The sequence below is a fragment of the Leptodactylus fuscus genome, chromosome 7 (genome assembly GCF_031893055.1).
Source record: "Leptodactylus fuscus isolate aLepFus1 chromosome 7, aLepFus1.hap2, whole genome shotgun sequence".
NCBI classification, from domain to species: Eukaryota; Metazoa; Chordata; class Amphibia; order Anura; family Leptodactylidae; genus Leptodactylus; species Leptodactylus fuscus.
In genome coordinates this window covers 102,843,234-102,862,030 of record NC_134271.1, presented here as the reverse complement: position 1 = coordinate 102,862,030, position 18,797 = coordinate 102,843,234, and the positions used below count along the sequence as shown (strand labels likewise).

The window sequence follows — 18,797 nt, the reverse complement described above, 5'->3', positions numbered from 1 at the left end:
TTTGTTTTAATTAACTTGACTTGTAATTAATGACGCTTTCCCAGCAAGTTAATTAAACTTGGTTTGTTTTTAGTGTTCGCACACCATAAAGCTCTCAGTTTAGCAAAATGATGATCACAGGGGACGATAAAATTATTTAATATGATAACAGTATGCATTTTGTGACAAAGCAAGGTACCCCCTGCAGACGCCTGGGCTGATTAATTACCAACGCTAGTGCCCATTAATAAACAATTTGCATATTTTTGTGACTGTTTAGCTGTTTAGGCGAGATGAGAGATATTCTCTCCCTATTGTTGTGACTTTTTAACCTCCTTAATTTGAAATAATCTGAAATATATTTAGTATTTTATCAGTAAATGCACTAGTGAAGGGAAATGATGGGATAGGGCTGAGATATGCGAGATGTATTAAAAGTGATCTAGTGTAGCAGTGGTGTGATTTGGGGAGGGGGCTGAAATTGCACCTGCCCTGAGTGCTATGTTAGAAGATGGCTCTACCAACAAGTCGCTTGCCTTATGGCCTTTTACATGAACACTGATCAGAAGCAAATGTTAAGGCCAGGTTCGTATCTGCATTCGGGGAGTCCGCTTGGGGAACCCCCAAAAGGAAACCTAAACCGTATAGAAAAAGCAGTTACCTAAGGAAAAACGCGGACGCCATTGACTATATTGGGATTCTTGTGGTTTTCGCTCGGTTGCTGGACAAAAAATGTGGAGAGAAAAGTGCTGCTTTTAGGACTTATCGCTGTATATTTCATGCGGGTATGAAACAGAATGGCCAAATGCAGATGTGAACCAGGCCTAAGCAAGCGATCAGCAACCACTTGTTTGATGGCATAAAAAAGAAAAGTCATTATTGGTAACTCATCTCCTTGTGTAAAGGTGATGTACTGGCAAGAATAATGCAGACTGTATGGAGATACCCTGTTACATTAACCATAGCTTACACCCATACAAGTTTGTGTCTAGCAGGTCCTTTAAATGAGCACCGATAAACTTCATGAATTGGTGCTCAATTAGCCAACTGAGCTCTGAATCTTTGCACTGGGTAAAGGAAAGCCTAACTTCATCTCCTTGTTACCTCCATGTGGCAGGGAACTACGATGTAAAAGCAAAGTCAAAATATATCTTAAAGGGTATTTTTGTTATTCCAATGCATCTAAAATTGAAATGCATAAATTTAAAAAAATTAAAAAATTTCTACAGTGTTTTTGCTCACTAATGTGCTTTCATGGTTAAAGTCTACAAACCAGCCATATGCAGGCTGATCCTGAAAGCATGTTTTCTCCCAATATGAATATAAAGTGATATACATTGATGACCTTAATATGTGATTAGTGGGGGTCTAGATTCCCTTTTGATCCTTTGTCATGAAAGAACAGAGCTATGACCGAGGCCACACCTATTGGCATGCTTACCAAATGTCCCAAATTTATCAGGATTTTCCAAATGATCAGGCAGTATTGGGATGTCCTGCAAGAAGTAGTGGGGTTTGTATAAGTGGGCAGTAGTATCTATGCATTATTCATGATTAAATGAAGTAAATATGTTAGCTTCAGGTTTATTCTATAATGTATACTTTTTCTATAAGCTTTTAGTTCCCAAAAGGCGAAGTTTCTCACAATAAATGGCTTGTCTTTCAAGGGTGCGATTTTGCAGCCGATTACTCCTGTGTATTTGCCAGGTATAATCAAGACAAATGATTGCTTGAAGAAGCTCAGGAACCATTTTTTTTTTTTAACTTTCCCTCTTCTCTCATGTGATAGAATGTCAACTGATGAAGACAGAACGACCAAAACCAAACACATTCATCATCCGATGCCTCCAGTGGACCACAGTTATAGAGAGGACGTTTCACGTGGATTCTCCTGAGGAGAGGTATATTTTTTGAGTCATGTTTAGCACAAGATGCCAGAAACATGGCCTTGCATATTTAGTGCTGCTTAGGCTGTTTCTTAAAGGGAGACTGTCACTATATAGAGCCCTCAAAGCCTGGGTATATATAGCATATACAGCAATAAAGCAAACCATGATATGGCACTGTGAGATGGAGTGCATTGTCCACATGTATAGAGACTTTTACTTCAGTCCAGTTCACGGACTAGATTTATTTCAATTTATATATATATATATATATATATATATATATATATATATATATATATATATAATCATAAAATACCCTATTCAGAATGATATACTTATATTCCCTAGGGTTGTTTTAGTGTTTAATACCACTGACCCTGATTATCTGGTATTGTAAAAATTGTAATGCTGCTTCAGTGGCGACACTAGAGTCCTATGGACCCTGGTGAAACCTTTTGGACCGTTTTCAAAAAAAAAAAAAAAATTATGCCCCCTACACACTTTTTTAAATCTCTTTTCTATTCATGTAACCTCAGGAAAAAAAATTCTGTGCTTTGGTGAATTGTGCTGCACAGCCACCTTCTTTCCTAGTGCCGTGTTGCTTTATGTGGACTTTTTTTTTTTTTTTTTTTAAAAGGAGAACATTAAAAAGAGAAATGAATAAGTGACTTATATGACTAGCTTAAAAAAAACCATATATATATATATATGCCTGCCTGCTTTCTCATTCAACCCAGGGTGAGATGTACTGTTTGGCACATGTCTGTTGCATACGCTGGTAATATCCCCTGTCGTATACACTAGACCTATCTATAGGGTGTGATGGATTGCAAGTACAATTCAGTAACAGAAGCAGAGAGTGGTTGGGTTATTAGTCTGTCCCCACCTATGGTCCTGATGCTGTGGGCCTCCTGACACCTTTTACTTGGTACAGGCCCCCTACTCTTCCGGTCATGGTCTCACCCCTATAACTGCACTCCGTATGCACCTGGAAGCTTAGCTGATGGTCTAGGTTATTGAAAAGGTTAACATAGTTACATAGTTACATAGTAGATGAGGTTGGATAAAGACATTAGTCCATCAAGTCCAACCTATAACCCTACAATCCTTACAGTGTTGATCCAGGGGAAGGCAAAAAACCCTATGAGGCTCGTGCCAATTGCCCTATTTCAGGGGAAAAAATTCCTTTCCGACTCCAAATCTGGCAGTCAGTATAAAAACCCTGGATCAACGTGTCCTTAAAATCTAGAGACCATAACCCGTTAAACATCTGCTAGATTTTTGGTCAAGTGTCGTAAAAAGTGTAAACCAGACAGCCACTTTTTGTAAGAAAGCTGAGCTAGCTATTAGCTGATCACTACAGGTTCTTGTCCATAAACCAGCATGTGAAAGTCCTGACCAAACAAACAGAATAAGGTTGGCCTGTCCATTTAACCCAATTAATGTCTTCTTTTTTTTTTTTTTTCCATATAGTTTTGAAGTTAAAGGGTTCTTCCTTTGTCTCGCACTAGGATTTTATAGCCAGCCATACACATTAGATATATGTCCCCAAACCTGACCATTTTGGCAGAATCAGCTGACTAATGTATTTGGGATCTCCCCAAAACTACAGATGTTGAAGGACAGATGAATTGGGCATGTTTTACTTAGTCTTCCTGATCCTTTAATCTTTGGAGAGATAAGCCAGCACCAAAAGTGTCTGGCAGTGACTTTTTACATCTTATTGTATGGGATAAATATTGGCCACTCTTTTATAGTTGCAGATTTAGGATTGGAGGTCCTTATTTAAGCCAAGAAGTTGAGCTTGTGGACAGTGCATGAACTCTTAGCTCAGCGCGATAAATACATTGAAGATGAAGGTAGTGAAAGGGGGTGGAGTCCAGACCAACAAAACTGTGATCTCATGTTAGTCCTTTTGAAGACCAGTTTGGGAGTGTGTTGCTTTGGCTCTGAAGTTTCGCTGCCTGTGTAAATTAAGCAGAATAATGCCGGCTAATCATGGAGCAGCGGGAGCAAATGAATGGCTGGTGCAGAAGAAGCGACCTTTTCATGTTGGAAACCACATTTAATATCCAGCCATTTCTGCTTGTCACTTTGTCTAGACAAGTATAGTGGAGTCTAAACAAGATTTACTAGATCTCATAGCTTGTTTTCTCTTTTCATAGCTTGTTTTCTCCTTGGCTGAGATTTTTATGCATTGTGATGGCCAAAAGTTAGGCCTGGAGGAGAAATAGACGCGCCTGATGTGCTTTACGAATTGCTAATTTGGCCTTTAAAGTGGACTTTTAAGGATTGGTATGGTAGATCATAATAGTAAAGCCCAGGCTGGAAAATGAGTGGTGGTCAAAGATTGAAGACCACCAGTATGATTTTCTCATGTCTGTGTGATATATTTGAAGATTACATTCATTGGATTTCACATTCAAAGCTGCAGCCACATGTTGTGGAAAAGCTTCGTGTTTTTTTTTTTTTCTTTTGTAGCTTTTGCTGCATTTTTTGAGCCAAAACCAGGATTGGATTTAGCAGAGAAGAATGAGATGTATAAGTGCTTTATGTTCCTCATTTCTTTTGAAGCCATATTTGGCCTCTAGCTTTAAATTAACAAAAACAAACAAACAAATGTGATGCCCCAAAGTCTGCAACAAAAACTACTAGTTCTAGTTCACACGTGGGCAAAGGGGAGTTTTTTGACAGCGGATTTCGCTTCAAAATCCGCCCCTTTACAGTGGTGGTCTATGTAGACCACCGGGCTTTTTTTTTTCCCGCTAGCGGCAGGCTGCCGCTAGCGGAGAAAAGAAACTACATGCCCTCTCTTCAGGCGGAAGCCGCGCAGCTTCCGCCCCCGGCAGCTCCCTCCTATGTCGACTCATTCATTTGAGCCGACAGCGGAGGGGAAAGCCGCGACCGCGATGGTCGCGGCAGGCGGGTTTTGACAAGAGAGAGATGCGGCTCACCGCGTCTCTCTCGTTGTCAAAACCCGCACAGGCAGTTCACGTGTGAACTGACTACAATGGAGACCTATGTGAACAGCTAGCTTTTTTTTTTCCGCTAGCTTTTTTTTTCCGCTAGCTTTTTTTTTCGCTAGCTTTTTTTTCTGCTAGCTTTTTTTCAGCTAGCAGAAAAAAGAAGCGACATGACCTTTCTTCAGGCGTTTTCCGCCTGAAGAAAGCAATAGAAGTGAATGGGAGGCAAAAAACGCTCGGAAAAAACCGCTAGCGGTTTTTTCAGCCCATTCACTTTATGGGAGGGGAAAACAGCCTGGCTTTTTTTGGAAGCGGTTTTTAAAAAAAAAAAGCTCCAAAAAAAGCTTGGCAAGGTAAAAAAAAAAAAGCTTCCTAATTAGGAAGCGTTTTTTTTCAGGACCAAAATAAGCCAGGAGGTTTTTACGTGTGAACTAGCCCTAAAGACCCTAGTTTCAGCATCCAATATGCTTATTAGGCTCTCTGGTGTCAGGTGGGAGGTTCTGAACGGGAGCAGAGTCGGGGTCCTCTCACATGACAGTAAAGAGCCTAATTAGCATGTTGCGTGATGGATCTAATAGTAATGATTGCTCAGGAATGGTGGGAACAAGAGGAAAAGTTCCACCTGTGCTGGAATAAAAGCACTACCTCTTGAAAGATGCAAAGAACTGGAGGTGATGAAAGCGATTTATTGGTGCTTGTAGTGATCTATGGTGCATGATGGCCTTCATCAGTGATCTTTAGCTGGTTGCTCTCTAGTTCTTTCCTTTAACTCCCTACATGTCATTACGATGAGTATTTGCCTGAACTGTCCAACTATGGTTGTTAAAACAATAACTGGAGCGCCACAAGTTGGAGATGGCAGGTACAGGTAAGTGCAAGAGGACATGGCCCAAGCCTTGTGGTGAAGGCACTTTCAAGTACCTTAACCTTGAATGGAATGGGTTTGTTTGCTGCCACTCCTCTACACAGATGCTGGGATATGGTAATTCTATATGCAGTCCAAAGTGAATGTATGAAGAGTCCATTGCTGTGAAATTGCCTCGACAATGTTCTAATCTTTAGAATTGTGGAGCTAAAATAAGTAGATGCCCCTGGTGGATGCAGCATGCCCAGCTGTTAATCTAAAAATAAAACTTTTTTGGATGTCGAAAATAAGCATCATAAAAATATCAAAATTAATCTTGTGTAGACCATGTCAAATGGAGCAGACTGATGTAGTACATCCGGATCTGTCAATGCAAATTAAAATTTTTCGAATGCCGTGGTGTTTCACATGTTGACCATTTTTTGGCCCAGAAATGTCTTATTTTATAGTTTTCGACTCTGATGCTCTTCTAGTTTACTGCTAGGGTTTTTTGCTATTTTTTTTTTTTGCAAATTTCGGGAGATGGAACAAAAAACAATTCTAGGTAAAAAAAAAAAAAAAAGTTTCCCATAACAACTCATCAGATTTTTATTTTTTTTTAAGATTACGTGAAACCTTTGAAAAATGTGTTGGTTGCTGTGGGTAGCTACTTCACTGTACACTTGTACAATTTTGGTAAATTTTCTATATAAAAGGAAATCTGTGCTCTAGAGACACAGAGTAGCAGTTTTTTATTGTATTGTTTTGTCTAAAGAGGTCCACGGCTCCTTCAAACAGCTGATCGGTGGAATATCAAGAGTGGACTCTTGGGATCCTGCCCATACCAAGTCCTGATAACCCGTCTGGTACCTTATCCACAGCATATACCATAAATGTCTGAAAATCTACAAGGGCTCCCTGTGACTCTACAAGAGTCCCCTGTGAACTTAGGGCAGCTGTGACTAAAGAGTTGTCAGCGTATAGAGAATATAGATATTGTCCAACAGATGCTGATTTTACCATAAGCTTTAGTTTGTAGCTAGCCAGCTATCACAACATCCCCAAATTTGGTTCTTGATTTTATTTTTTTTTCCCTTGTTTTTTTTTTCTTTTGTCCTTTTTCAGAGAAGAATGGATAAAAGCCATCCAGGCAGTAGCCGACAGCCTTAAGAAACAGGAGGAGGAGATGATGGATTTTAGGTCTGGCTCCCCGAGTGATAATTCCGGTGCAGAGGAAATGGAAGTCTCTTTTTCAAAACCAAAACACAAAGTAGTAAGTTAGCCCCATCCTATGTGGTCATATAATGTTGTTCAGTGCTAGATGTACAGATGAGAGCTTGTGTGGAACTGACCTATATAATATACTTGATATAACCAGTATATGCATGCTTTACCGAGTCTCTCTAGTGAGCTGCACTTTCTGTCCTTCAGACAAAGCAGCAATTACAAGGCGTGTTGATGCCATCACTGTCTGCAGCAGCTCACAGTTTGGGCTTGTCAGACAGGTTAACAGGTATATAATAGCACAGTCTTCATTTTGATGCTTCTTTACACCCACATGGTGAAGTTTACCAAATATAACTGTCATGTTCTGACTTTCATTTTTAACTTTTTGACCTTAAAAAATGTTTTGTTTTCTTCCTCCGAAGAATGTGACGTCTCTGTCCATAGACTGTGTCCATGATTTTATTTCAACACGGTGATTGGGACTGAGCACCAGTACCAGACACAGCCTGTGATTGTGGGAGGGGAATGCTGGAGCTACCCCATAGATGAAAAAAATTGAGTCAAATTACAAAGTATCAAATTGGTCAAAAAATGTGAACACGTGGGGCAACATGGTTGCTCAGTGGTTAGCACTGCAGCCTTGCAGAGCAGGAGTCCTGGGTTCGAATCCCACCAGGAACAACATTTGCAAGGAGTTTGTATGTTCTCCCCGTGTTTGTGTGGATTTCCTCCCATTCTACAAAGACATACTGATAGGGGAAAAAATGTACATTGTGATCCCTGTATGGGGCTCACAATCTACATTTAAGAAAAAAAAAATGTGAATACATCTAGTTGGTTATTATTACAGCCTTATTTTTTTATATTCCAGGGACCTCCTTTAAAATGGTGGGGGAGGGGAGATACTTGTATTTAATACTTATTTTTAAACTCTTTGAACTGGCTAATCCTAAGTGGTGAATAAATTTTGTTTGCGGCTTAGTACAGAAATCCGAACTCGAGGGATCTCATTGTATTTTGTTTTTGATATCCACAGACAATGAATGAATTTGAATATCTGAAGCTACTGGGGAAAGGTACCTTTGGAAAAGTCATTTTAGTCAAAGAAAAAGCAACAGGAAGATATTATGCTATGAAAATTTTAAAAAAAGAAGTAATTGTCGCAAAGGTGAGTCCAGTGGATTTTGATGATAACATATTAACCCCCTAAGGCCACTACAAATGGGGATTTTAAGCCATGACGGAAAAAAGATGTGCTATTGGATGTACCCCAGGCGCAAACCACACAGTCCAGTCCAAATCTGATTAGGAATGGCAGAATCTTTCAGTCTCAGGATTCTAACTTTCTTGATTCAAATTTGGACGCCTGGTATATGTCCAATAGGAGATCCAATGTCCATGATCTGATTCAGACTCTAGGAGCAGTCTGGCACCTTATACTTGGGAACACGTAAGTAGTCAGTATTTGATTATTGCGATACAATAGTGTTGGGCTGTTTCAGCACAGCAAAACAAGGTAAACCTTCCTCAGTTACATGTATTCTACTTGTTTTAAGAACCCTATAAGCACCCTATTTTTTTGTCTGCTTTCCTTTTGTTAATGCATCTAAATAGGGATTTATATGGACACTGTATGTTCAACATGCTTTGCATAAATGAATAGTACAGACAGTTGTAAGAAACTTTGCAATGTGTCTTATGAGAGAGAAATATAATATAATATTCCCTGCTTCCACCTCCCACTGTCTTTCACCGAAAATCACTGCTTTATCCATCTAGAGATGGGCTGCTGGTCACATGACTCAGATGACACCTTTCTATAGAGGTCTATTGAGAGAGGAGAGGGATATGTAAGACAAGAAGACTTTTAGTGTGACCCTAGAGCTTTCTCATGACCAAAACACTTTATTTACAGTGGGAGAAAAAAAGTATTTAGTCAGCCACCAATTGTACAAGTTCTCCCACTTAAAAAGATGAGGTCGGCCTGTAATTGACATCATAGGTAGACCTCAACTATCAGAGACAAAGTGAGAAAACAAATCCAGAAAATCACATTGTCTGATTTGGAAAGAATTTATTTGAAAATTCTGATGGAAAATAAGTATTTGGTCACCTACAAACAATCAAGATTTCTGGCTCTCACAGTCCTGTAACTTCTTCTTTAAGAGGCTCCTCTGTCCTCCGCTCATTACCTGTAGTAATGGCTCCTGTTGGAACTTGTCATCAATATAAAATACACCTGTCCACAACCTCAAACAGTCACAATCCAAACTCTGCTATGGTGAGGACCAAAGAGCTGTCGAACGACACCAGAAACAAAATTGTAGCCGTGCACCAGGCTGGGAAGACTGAATCTGCAATAGGCAAGCAGCTTGATGTGAAGACATCAACTGCGGGAGCAATAATTAGAAAATGGAAGACATACAAGACCACTGATAATCTCCCTCGATCTGGGGCTCCACGCAAAATCTCACCCCGTGGGGTCAAAATGATCACCAGAACGGTGAGCAAAAATCCCAGAACCACGCGGGGGGACCTAGTGAATGAACTGCAGAGAGCTGGGACCAACATAACAAAGCCTACCATCAGTAACACACTACGCCGCCAGGGACTCAGATCCTGCAGTGCCAGACGTGTCCCACTGCTTAAGCCAGTACATATCCGGGCCCGTCTGAAGTTTGCTAGAGAGCATTTGGATGATCCAGAAGAGTATTGGGAGAATGTCCTATGGTCAGATGAAACCGAACTAGAACTGTTTGGTAGAAACACAACTTTTCATGTTTGGATGCAACTCAGCATTCTTTCTCTTCCAAAGTACACCATATCTACTGTAAAGCATGGGGGTGGCAACCTCATACTTTGGGGCTGTTTCTCTGCAATGGGACGAGGATGACTGATCCGGGTACATGAAAGAATGAATGGGGCCATGTATCGTGAGATTTTGAGTGCAAACCTCCTTCCATCAGCAAGGGCATTGAAGATGAAACATGGCTGAGTCTTTCAGCATGACAATGATCCCAAGCACACTGCCAGGGCAACGAAGGAGTGGCTTTGTAAGAAGAATTTCAAGGTCCTGCAGTGGCCTAGCCAGTCTCCAGATCTCAACCCTATAGAAAACCTTTGGAGGGAGTTGAAAGTCTGTGACAGCCCCAAAACATCACTGCTAGAGGAGATCTGCATGGAGGAATGGGCCAACATACCAGCAATAGTGTGTGCCAACCTTGTGAAGACTTACAGAAAAGGATATATAACAAAGTATTGAGATGAACTTTTTTATTGATCAAATACTTATTTTCCACCATTATTTTACTTACTGTGTGCAGTGTATGGCAGCTAGTCTTCACCAGGTCAGATACGAATGCAATTTCCAGATACATCATGGAGAAGAAACATGCTAAAAACTGTATATCTAGTATTGCTCCTCATGTACACACTGTATCTTATCCTGAAAAGAAGATATGAAACAACAGGTATACTTTTAGACATGATTTTTGCATCTATAAAGATATACTAAGCTATAAAATTTGCATGACTCAAATTCCACTGTATTGTGCAGTGAAGTAGCACTTGGAAGCTTGGCACGGTGGTAACACATACTCTAGTGTGGGTTAAGAGTGTGACATTTGAAATTTAAAGGAATCGTCCAGAATTTAAAAAAAACTTACGAGCTTTCATACAGAAACAGAACCAGGGCTGTCCAACTGTCATCAAATATAGTAAAAAAAAGATTTAAGAGGAACTTTTATGTCCTCTGGCATCCGTGGTATTAAATACTGCTAGAAAGCTGACAGTGCACTAAATTCACTGCACCCTGAGTGCACGAGATATCCGTGCCCTTAGTTTCGGTGCTGATATCTTTCCACTGTCTGAATGGCGGGCCTTAAAGCTCAGCATAATCGCTGGGAAGTAAAGATGCCAACCCCCCCCCCCCCACACACACACACACACTTCCATAGCATTGAACTGTTAGAAGCAGCATCCCTTACCGCCTAGCAATGACACTGAGCGTTAAGGCCCGTCCTTCTAATGATGAAGGGATATTGGTGTTGAAACTACCCGCACCAATATCTCCTGTATCTTTAAAGTTGACAGTGCACTGAACTCGCCATACTGTTAGCTTTCCAGCGGTATATAAAGACGTGGGTGCCAGAGGACATGAAAGGACCTCTTTAAGGTTTGCCAAGATTTTTGTGACTTTGTGAAAACTTTTTTTTTTTTTAATAATAATTTTTATTAATAATAATATCGTCCCATGGCGATCAGTGATCAGCTGTAATAGAAGGGAAAACCTGGACTGTTTGTGGGCAAGATGTATTGCTGAGGGATGAAATGTTGCCCATCAAATGGCCCATCTGTGTAATAAGACTGTGCTGTGTCATCTATAGAGAAGTAGTAGCTTTCAAAATGGTGGTTTAAAGGTGAAGGGGGGGGCTATTTCTGAAGGGGTTGCATAAACTAGACAATCCCCTTTAAGAATTATGCTATTAACCTATGATTTTTGGGTGACCAACCACAGTGATCTTAACTGATCCTAAGAATGAGACCCCCGATTTGTACACCATGCCACTCTCGTGGCCGATAGTATTGCAGCTTATCTCAAATTACTTGAATGGGGTGATCTACAATACCAGAAAATCCATCTACCTGGGGCCACACGGTGGCTCAGTGGTTAGCACTGCAGCCCTGCAGCGCTGGAGTCCTGGTGTTCAAATCCCGCCAAGGGCAAAAAACCATCTGCAAGGAGTTTGTATGTTCTCCCCGTGTTTGCATGGATTTCCATCCCATATTCCAAAAAAAAGACATACTGATAGGGAAAAATGTACATTGTGAGCTCTATGTGTGGGGCTCATAATCTACATTTAAAAAAAAAAAATCCATCTACCTAAGTATGGCACTTGGCATCTAAAGATATGTGAAAGGGCTGCAGTGGTATAAGAATCACTGAAAAATGTTTTCTTAAACTTCTTTTTTTCTTTTTCAGGATGAAGTAGCACATACACTGACTGAAAACCGTGTCTTACAGAATTCTAGACATCCTTTCCTTACTGTAAGTTACTATTACTGAGCAAGATAACCTGCACAAGGGTCACCTAATGGCGGGGGCATTGCTTTATTTTATTTTCAAGTTACTCTAGGTTCACACTAGCACCTGGAGTCCCCCATAGAGCTTTCCGTCTTCGGCATGCAGGTTTCCGTCTCCTGCCCTGTTTTGTTCAGGAAACGGAAACCTGCATGAACGGAGACCGGCGCAGATGTGAACGAGCCCTTATTCAAGGCTTAATCTATCCACTTCAGAGATCCGCTAGGAAGTTGCTGTCCCAGGTCAATCTAATCTGAATTTAGTATTTGAAAAAAATCGTTGCGCAGTGTCTGGCACACAGTTTTGCTTATTTATCCATGCACCCTTTCCAACATGCCACACCCACGTGTCATATGAGGTGAACAAACTGTTAGAAAGCGTCTACAACACCTAGAAAGTAAGGTGTAAAGTATGTATGACAGTTTTTTGGCGTAAATTATGCCAGAATTCTGGTGCATATTAGATTATATACCCCATTGTATCAGATTACAGGTCCTGTTCCATTTTTGAGCTTCACATAAGATGGAATATAGTTACAAACATGACATATAATCTAGCTATGATCTGCAGTACAAATAAATCTGATCTGTCATGTAGACCGCACTGACTTACCTACAATACACAAAGCATAGGGCTAGGGTAGGAGAAATAGACTACATGCTGCCCATCCAGAAGATTACTACTCTAAGTGCACTAAAGGATTAGCAGTCATAGCATCCCTTGGATTCCTATACCAAAAGTAAGCAGGTAGATAAATCAATGAGTTAATGTTTATATAGAAACCTATTCCACAAAACTATATATTATTCTGCTTAGCACTTCCAGTTTTATAGATGCCTCCTACAGACTGGAGAACATGGTCAACTTGATGTAAACCATATTCCCCAATACAGTCTGTCTAGTAACCCATCCCTGATAACATTTCTGCTGGGTGATATTGCATTGGTCATGGTACACAAAATTTCTAGATCCTGAGCTCTCAACCCATGCCATGGGTACTGCAAGGCTGACATGCCATGTCTGACATGTGCCACATCTATACCCATTTACACCATAAAATTGAAATGGTAAATTTTTCCCCAATGATTTTAGCTAACTGTGGGCAATAATAATAATTAGAATAATAACAATAATACATAAAAACATGTTTTAGGATTCCCTAAAATTATATGAATGACTTATGAAATATTTGGTTCAAATGTCTAGTATTTGGCATGTGTCGCTCAAGAGGACCCCCATTGCTGGTACATCATTTTAAGTCTGTACTGTTCCTCCATCAATAAGGATAACAAAATCTTTAGCATTTTTTTTTCGAGGTTGGTCTGCAATATTGTAAGAAGAAAGGGCATTAAGAGGTTGACTTTCTCTCGTAGGAAATAATGGTGTAACCATAGTAGGATTTGTCACAGAGTTTCCTGTTGAAATTGAAGTGAGAAAAATGAAAGCATGTCTGTAATACATAACAAAGTTGCATGAAGTCGCAGTAAATTTTGATTGCTTTATATATATACATATATTTATCTGTGTTACAAAATGTTGTTTTTTTTTTTTTTTTTTCTTTTTACAGGCATTAAAATATTCCTTTCAGACTCATGATCGCTTATGTTTTGTTATGGAATATGCAAACGGAGGAGAGGTAAGTATAGAGGAGTGTTCATTTGTGAAGTAGCTTTGTAGTGTTTGTATAAGTTAAGTGCAATTCAACCTGGAGGATACTGATGAAATGGAAGAAACTTCAATTTGATGACCCAAAAGACTATGCACAGACTTTTTGTAGCACAGCTGCTACCATACGAATCTATTGAGTATACATGTAGAATTGTTTATCTGCACACAGCCCAGCCAGACAGGAATGGCTTGCCTCTATAACTTATTACGAGCCTGCATGATCTGGCAGATTAGAATGTACCATAGAGCCTCAGATCAGGCTGGTCCATCCTCATTATCATTGGTCTGCATATGGTTTGTCTGGTTTATAAACCCAATTTTCAGAATCCTCTATTAAGGCATTCTGAGATAATGGATGAGGATTCTAAGCATGGAAAATACAGAGTACAGAACAATTACAAATTGAATGTCTTACTCTGAAGGACCCGGCACATCCGGGCTTTAAATGGATAGTCCATAATTTTCAATAGTAACTGTATAATTCTTCGCATTTGGTGATCCTTCAGGGGAACAATCAAGTGATTTAAGGATCGGTGTGTTGGCATGGATCACTAGGAGGATCCATATTGAGTTTGCTATTGGGTCACATAACTAATGTTTGTCAGCATGGGGGGCATTTTACCAATAAAGCTGCAATAGATAGAGGTAAGAAAATTCCCACTTCAGCTGTAACTGTTTGCTTCTTATATTTTCAGCTATTCTTCCACCTATCGAGAGAACGTATATTTTCTGAAGACAGAGCGCGGTTTTATGGGGCAGAGATTGTCTCCGCATTAGACTATCTTCACTCTGAGAAAAATGTAGTTTACAGAGATTTAAAGGTATTTTCTTGAGAATGCTAGTAATGAGTGCTGTGTATAGGCCAAGTTAAACAGGTTTTCCTCTATCAAATACATAAGTTGTTCGGGCTAACCAGCATTTGTTCTGGAGTAGGAAAGTGCACGTGCTTGAGTGAATGCCCAGTTTGATTTCTATTATGGATCCCTATCTTTGTATGTGAGGCTGACACTGGCTTTTCTGCTGCACTCGCATGTCCCCAGCACCCCAAAGCCCGTCTGCCGCCAAAGCCCATTTGGTTGCACACCATGACTCGGTCCCTGGAAACTCTGTGCCCCATGTGACCATTGAAACCAATCAGCAGCCTCACTGGTCGCTGGAGAGGGACTAGTGACATGTGAGTGGCCTCAGCAGATCTTCTGAGAAAAGATAGGTGACCAAATGGGCTGTGATGGCAGACATCAGAGCACCAGTGACAGGTAAGTATGTCTCCAGATTTTTAGGGTTTTCCACTCACAAGCTGTTATACTCTTAGGTCTCTTCAGACGCCCAGGATAATTGATCAAACCCATCAAACAATATTACTAACCTTCATTGGACTCCAGTGCAGCTCCCTATTCTCTTTGGTGCATCTACCGGACGTCAGAGACCACTGATTGGACCTCAGCGGTCACATTGGCATCATTACTTATAAGAGACTCCAGAGTATAATAGCAATTTTGTTTCAGACGTGTTTGGTCTGGTCAAAACCGTTCGCAAGTTCTCCCAAGTGTTGCCCCCTGTGGTACTCGGCAATTTGCTGCCTGAGGCAAGATGCTGTATGTACACCCCCAGTGTATGTATCTAGAGTCTGATATATTTGATCTCGCTAGATACCACTGGTGGACCTTTTCCAAAACAGAAATTCCTACCCGCTTCATTAGTCCCTTAGTTATTTATGTGTAATACATGCTTTAAACATGGACGTTCCAATTGCAAGATCAGTATGATTGGACTATTGCCTGCAAGGAGGATTAGGGCTTGGGACTGCTTTTGTGCTTCTGAGAAGGGGTCCCATAGCAGCTAAAACTTGACTTCCAGGGCGTGCACTTTGTATGCTCCAGGGCTGTGATAATACAGTACGTTCAGTATGTGTAGAACCACTGGTGATGAAGTGTTTATTCAGACTGATAGACCTAGTAATAGTTGTAAATGTCAGAAAAATGTCTGCGTATATCCTAATTCTGGGACCTCTACACCTACTGTGAAATCCCAACACGTAGAATCTCCTGCAGATTCATAGAGTGGGAAATAAATAGAAATACTACTTCTAAGAAGAGTGGCATATTGACGTCTGTGACCCTTAAGCATGAAGAAATAGAAACTCCTGAATTCAAGTGAATGGGGATGTATTGCATAGTGGGAGGATGGGACCAGCACCATGCACAGACAATATAGGGGTATAAAGTTCTGGAGTGCCACTGCCTCTATAGTGAGCTGATTGGTGGGGGTGATAGAACTGAGTCTTGTATGAATCAGTAGATTTAGCAAATCTAGAGATGCCTTTGTATAATAGAGTGAAAACAGAAAAGAGTAAAAATTTGTTTAACCAGTTGCCGACTCCCTATTGACTATATACATCAGGTCTGTCAGCATCTCCCTTTGCAAGTATGCAAATAATCCTGGTTTCTTAAAATCCTGAGCAGCAGTATGGGACTGGCAAGAGGTCATAGCATAACATTGCAGAATTGCCATTTAGAAGTCTGGGAAAGCTGAGTGATAGCCCCTATGTAGACCTGTACATAAAAAAATAATAAATGGTTAAACAGAATGCATTAACATTGGAGTAGTGACCTGCACCTGCCAGTAGAGTTACTAAGGTTCTTACTACATTTTAGTTTAATGTACGGTATTAATATATACAAGAAGCTCCTGAGCGCCCTCTAGCCTATGTTGCCAAAATGTAATCATTAAACCAGGTTTATGTGGGGGATTTGGAGCTCTGTATCAGAAAAAGATTCCTCAAACGTGAGTTTATTGCAGTGTGATCTGCAGACAGCATGCTATAGAGCAGGGGTAGGGAACGTACGGCTCTCCAGCTGTTGCAAAATTACAACTCCCAGCATGCATACTTGCTCTGCTGTTCTTGGAACTCCCATGGAAGTGAATGGAGCATGATGGGAGTTGTAGTTTCACAGCAGCTGGAGAGCCGAAGGTTCCCTACCCCTGCTATAGAGCAAGAGGAGCTGAATAGGTTAAAATATAGTTTTATGGGAAAAGATTCATTGTAGCTTGTCAATTATACATTCTGATTCCTGCTTATTTTGAGCACAAGAGTCCAGTGGGTGGTCGTACTCAGTGATTGACCGTTTTCTCTGTATGTATAGTTATAGAATCCATTACAAATAAGACCGCCCACTGGACTCCTAAGTTTAGAGTGAGCAGAAAATAAAAGAAGAAATGTCAAGCTCTACCCTAAGTAGTCCCATAAAACGGTATCAATCTGCTCAGCTCCAAGGTGCTTGTAGATTGGACTCCATTTTCAACGTTGGAGGTTCCCTTTAACCCCTGTCAAGTGCTTAATGTCCATATAGCAACCTACCTATAATACTCAGCATTAAGCACAGGTCTGTAGTGCCTGCTGTATCCTTGTAAATCCCTCCGTCTTTAAGACTGACCTTTTCTTCATTGCTGTCTTGGCATCCTTTGCTGAGTTTGGAGCCAATATTTTGTACTGGTGCAGCCTAAATGTTTACAAAACAGAATGAGGTAAAAATTTATCTGTAATGGAAATCCTGGTGGAACGGCTCCGCTTACCTGCCTGCCACTATAAATACTCCCCTCTGTCTTCTCCGCTGGATAATGGGATGAGGAGAAGCGAAGTGCTGTTTTTATTGTGTGTGTGGGAACCTCTGTTCTCCGTGCCTGGGTCATCTGAGGTGACGCACCAGACAGATGTGAGGTACAGGGGGAAGGGCAGAACATCTGCCGCCTGCAAAACCCATTATTCGTAGAATTGTAAGCAGAATGTCACCTTAACCCTAAAATTTGCATTTAGTTTTAAGAATTTTTTTTTTTTTGTATTTTTAATCTAGTTGGAAAATCTTATGCTGGACAAAGATGGACACATAAAAATAACAGATTTTGGCCTGTGCAAAGAAGGTATAAAGGATGGAGCAACGATGAAGACTTTCTGTGGTACCCCGGAATACCTCGCTCCTGAAGTATGTATCATTATTTCATCTGTCCTCAAAGTCCTCTCCGTATTAAAACTATCCCGAGATAGCGTTGTACTTAGAAGTATTTATAAGCAGTTTAGAAGCATTACTGCTTGGTTTATGATTGGTAAAGGGGTTAAATCGTCCACTGCTGTAAGGGCTATTTCACACAGGGCAAAGTGGTCAGGATTTTGATGCAGAGTCTGCGTCAAAATCCTGCTGCCTCCCATTGAAATCAACGGGAGCCGATTATTTCCTTTTTCCGTGAGTGGTTTGTTTCCGCTCACAAAAAAAAGAAACGAGCTGCCCTTTCTTCAGGCGGATTCCGCGACTGATTCAGCCGAGGCGTCCGCCTCGCGACACCACCTTCCAGACTAGGCCCATTCATTTGGACTTAATCCAGAACGGAAAGCCGCGACTGGATGCCGGTGCACTGCCATTATGGTCCCTATTTTTCTTTGTTTACTTGGCTGAAGACATGATGCCATCCACCCATGTGACCATGGCAGCCAATCACTACAGCATACTGCGCTGTAAGGGCTCGTTCACATCTGCGCCCGGGACTCCGTTCTGCAGGTTTCCGTTTCCTGCACAAAACAGGGCAGGAGACGGAAACCTGCAGGCATTTTTAAACCCATTCATTTGAATAGGTTTGAAAAGTGTCCGGCCGTGAGTGCCAGTGAGCGTTTAGTGCTCTCTGCAGCGAAACCGTTTTTTTTTTTGTTTTTTTAACCGGACACAGAGTCGGATATGCAGTATTCTGTGTCCGGTTTAAAAAAAAACTGTTTCGCCACTGAGAGCTCAAAACGCTCATCGGCGCTCACGGCCGGACTCTGCATGACAGGTTTCAGTCTTCTGCTGGCAGAAGACGGAAACCTAATACGGAGTTCCGAACACTGGTGTGAACCCACAGTCACTCTGGTCGGTACATTGTGCAGGGCGCACCATACACCAGAACCATCTAAAGTAAGTGGAGGGAGAGCCTGGAGTTGGACACTTTCTATTTATCACTAATAGTAAGGGGTTTTACAACCACCAAATAACAGTTTTCATATTGATGACCTATCCACTGGATTATCTGAGGCTCTAGTGTATAGGGCTGCTGTGCTGGTTTTATTACTTGAATAGGAGCAGCCTACATACACTGTCCATCCACTGCAGTAGTCCCGGGGC

General features: G+C 41.0%; 2 protein-coding genes across 5 annotated transcripts in view; one reads left to right on the top strand and one right to left on the bottom strand.

The window, feature by feature from the left end:
* AKT1 (AKT serine/threonine kinase 1) overlaps positions 1 to 18,797 on the top strand; it is a 114,710-nt gene that overhangs the window by 78,822 nt on the left and 17,091 nt on the right. For all 3 annotated transcript variants that reach the window (XM_075282679.1, XM_075282677.1, XM_075282676.1), the window contains exons 4-10: positions 1,769 to 1,880; positions 6,801 to 6,948; positions 7,939 to 8,070; positions 11,884 to 11,949; positions 13,550 to 13,618; positions 14,346 to 14,471; positions 17,502 to 17,630. In XM_075282679.1, coding sequence (XP_075138780.1) covers positions 1,769 to 1,880; positions 6,801 to 6,948; positions 7,939 to 8,070; positions 11,884 to 11,949; positions 13,550 to 13,618; positions 14,346 to 14,471; positions 17,502 to 17,630 — 782 coding nt within the window. The remainder of the gene's footprint in view (positions 1 to 1,768; positions 1,881 to 6,800; positions 6,949 to 7,938; positions 8,071 to 11,883; positions 11,950 to 13,549; positions 13,619 to 14,345; positions 14,472 to 17,501; positions 17,631 to 18,797) is intronic.
* SIVA1 (SIVA1 apoptosis inducing factor) overlaps positions 10,271 to 18,797 on the bottom strand; it is a 46,979-nt gene continuing 38,452 nt past the window's right edge. For both annotated transcript variants that reach the window (XM_075282699.1, XM_075282700.1), the window contains exon 5: positions 10,271 to 10,347. The gene's annotated coding sequence lies outside the window, so the exon portion shown is untranslated. The remainder of the gene's footprint in view (positions 10,348 to 18,797) is intronic.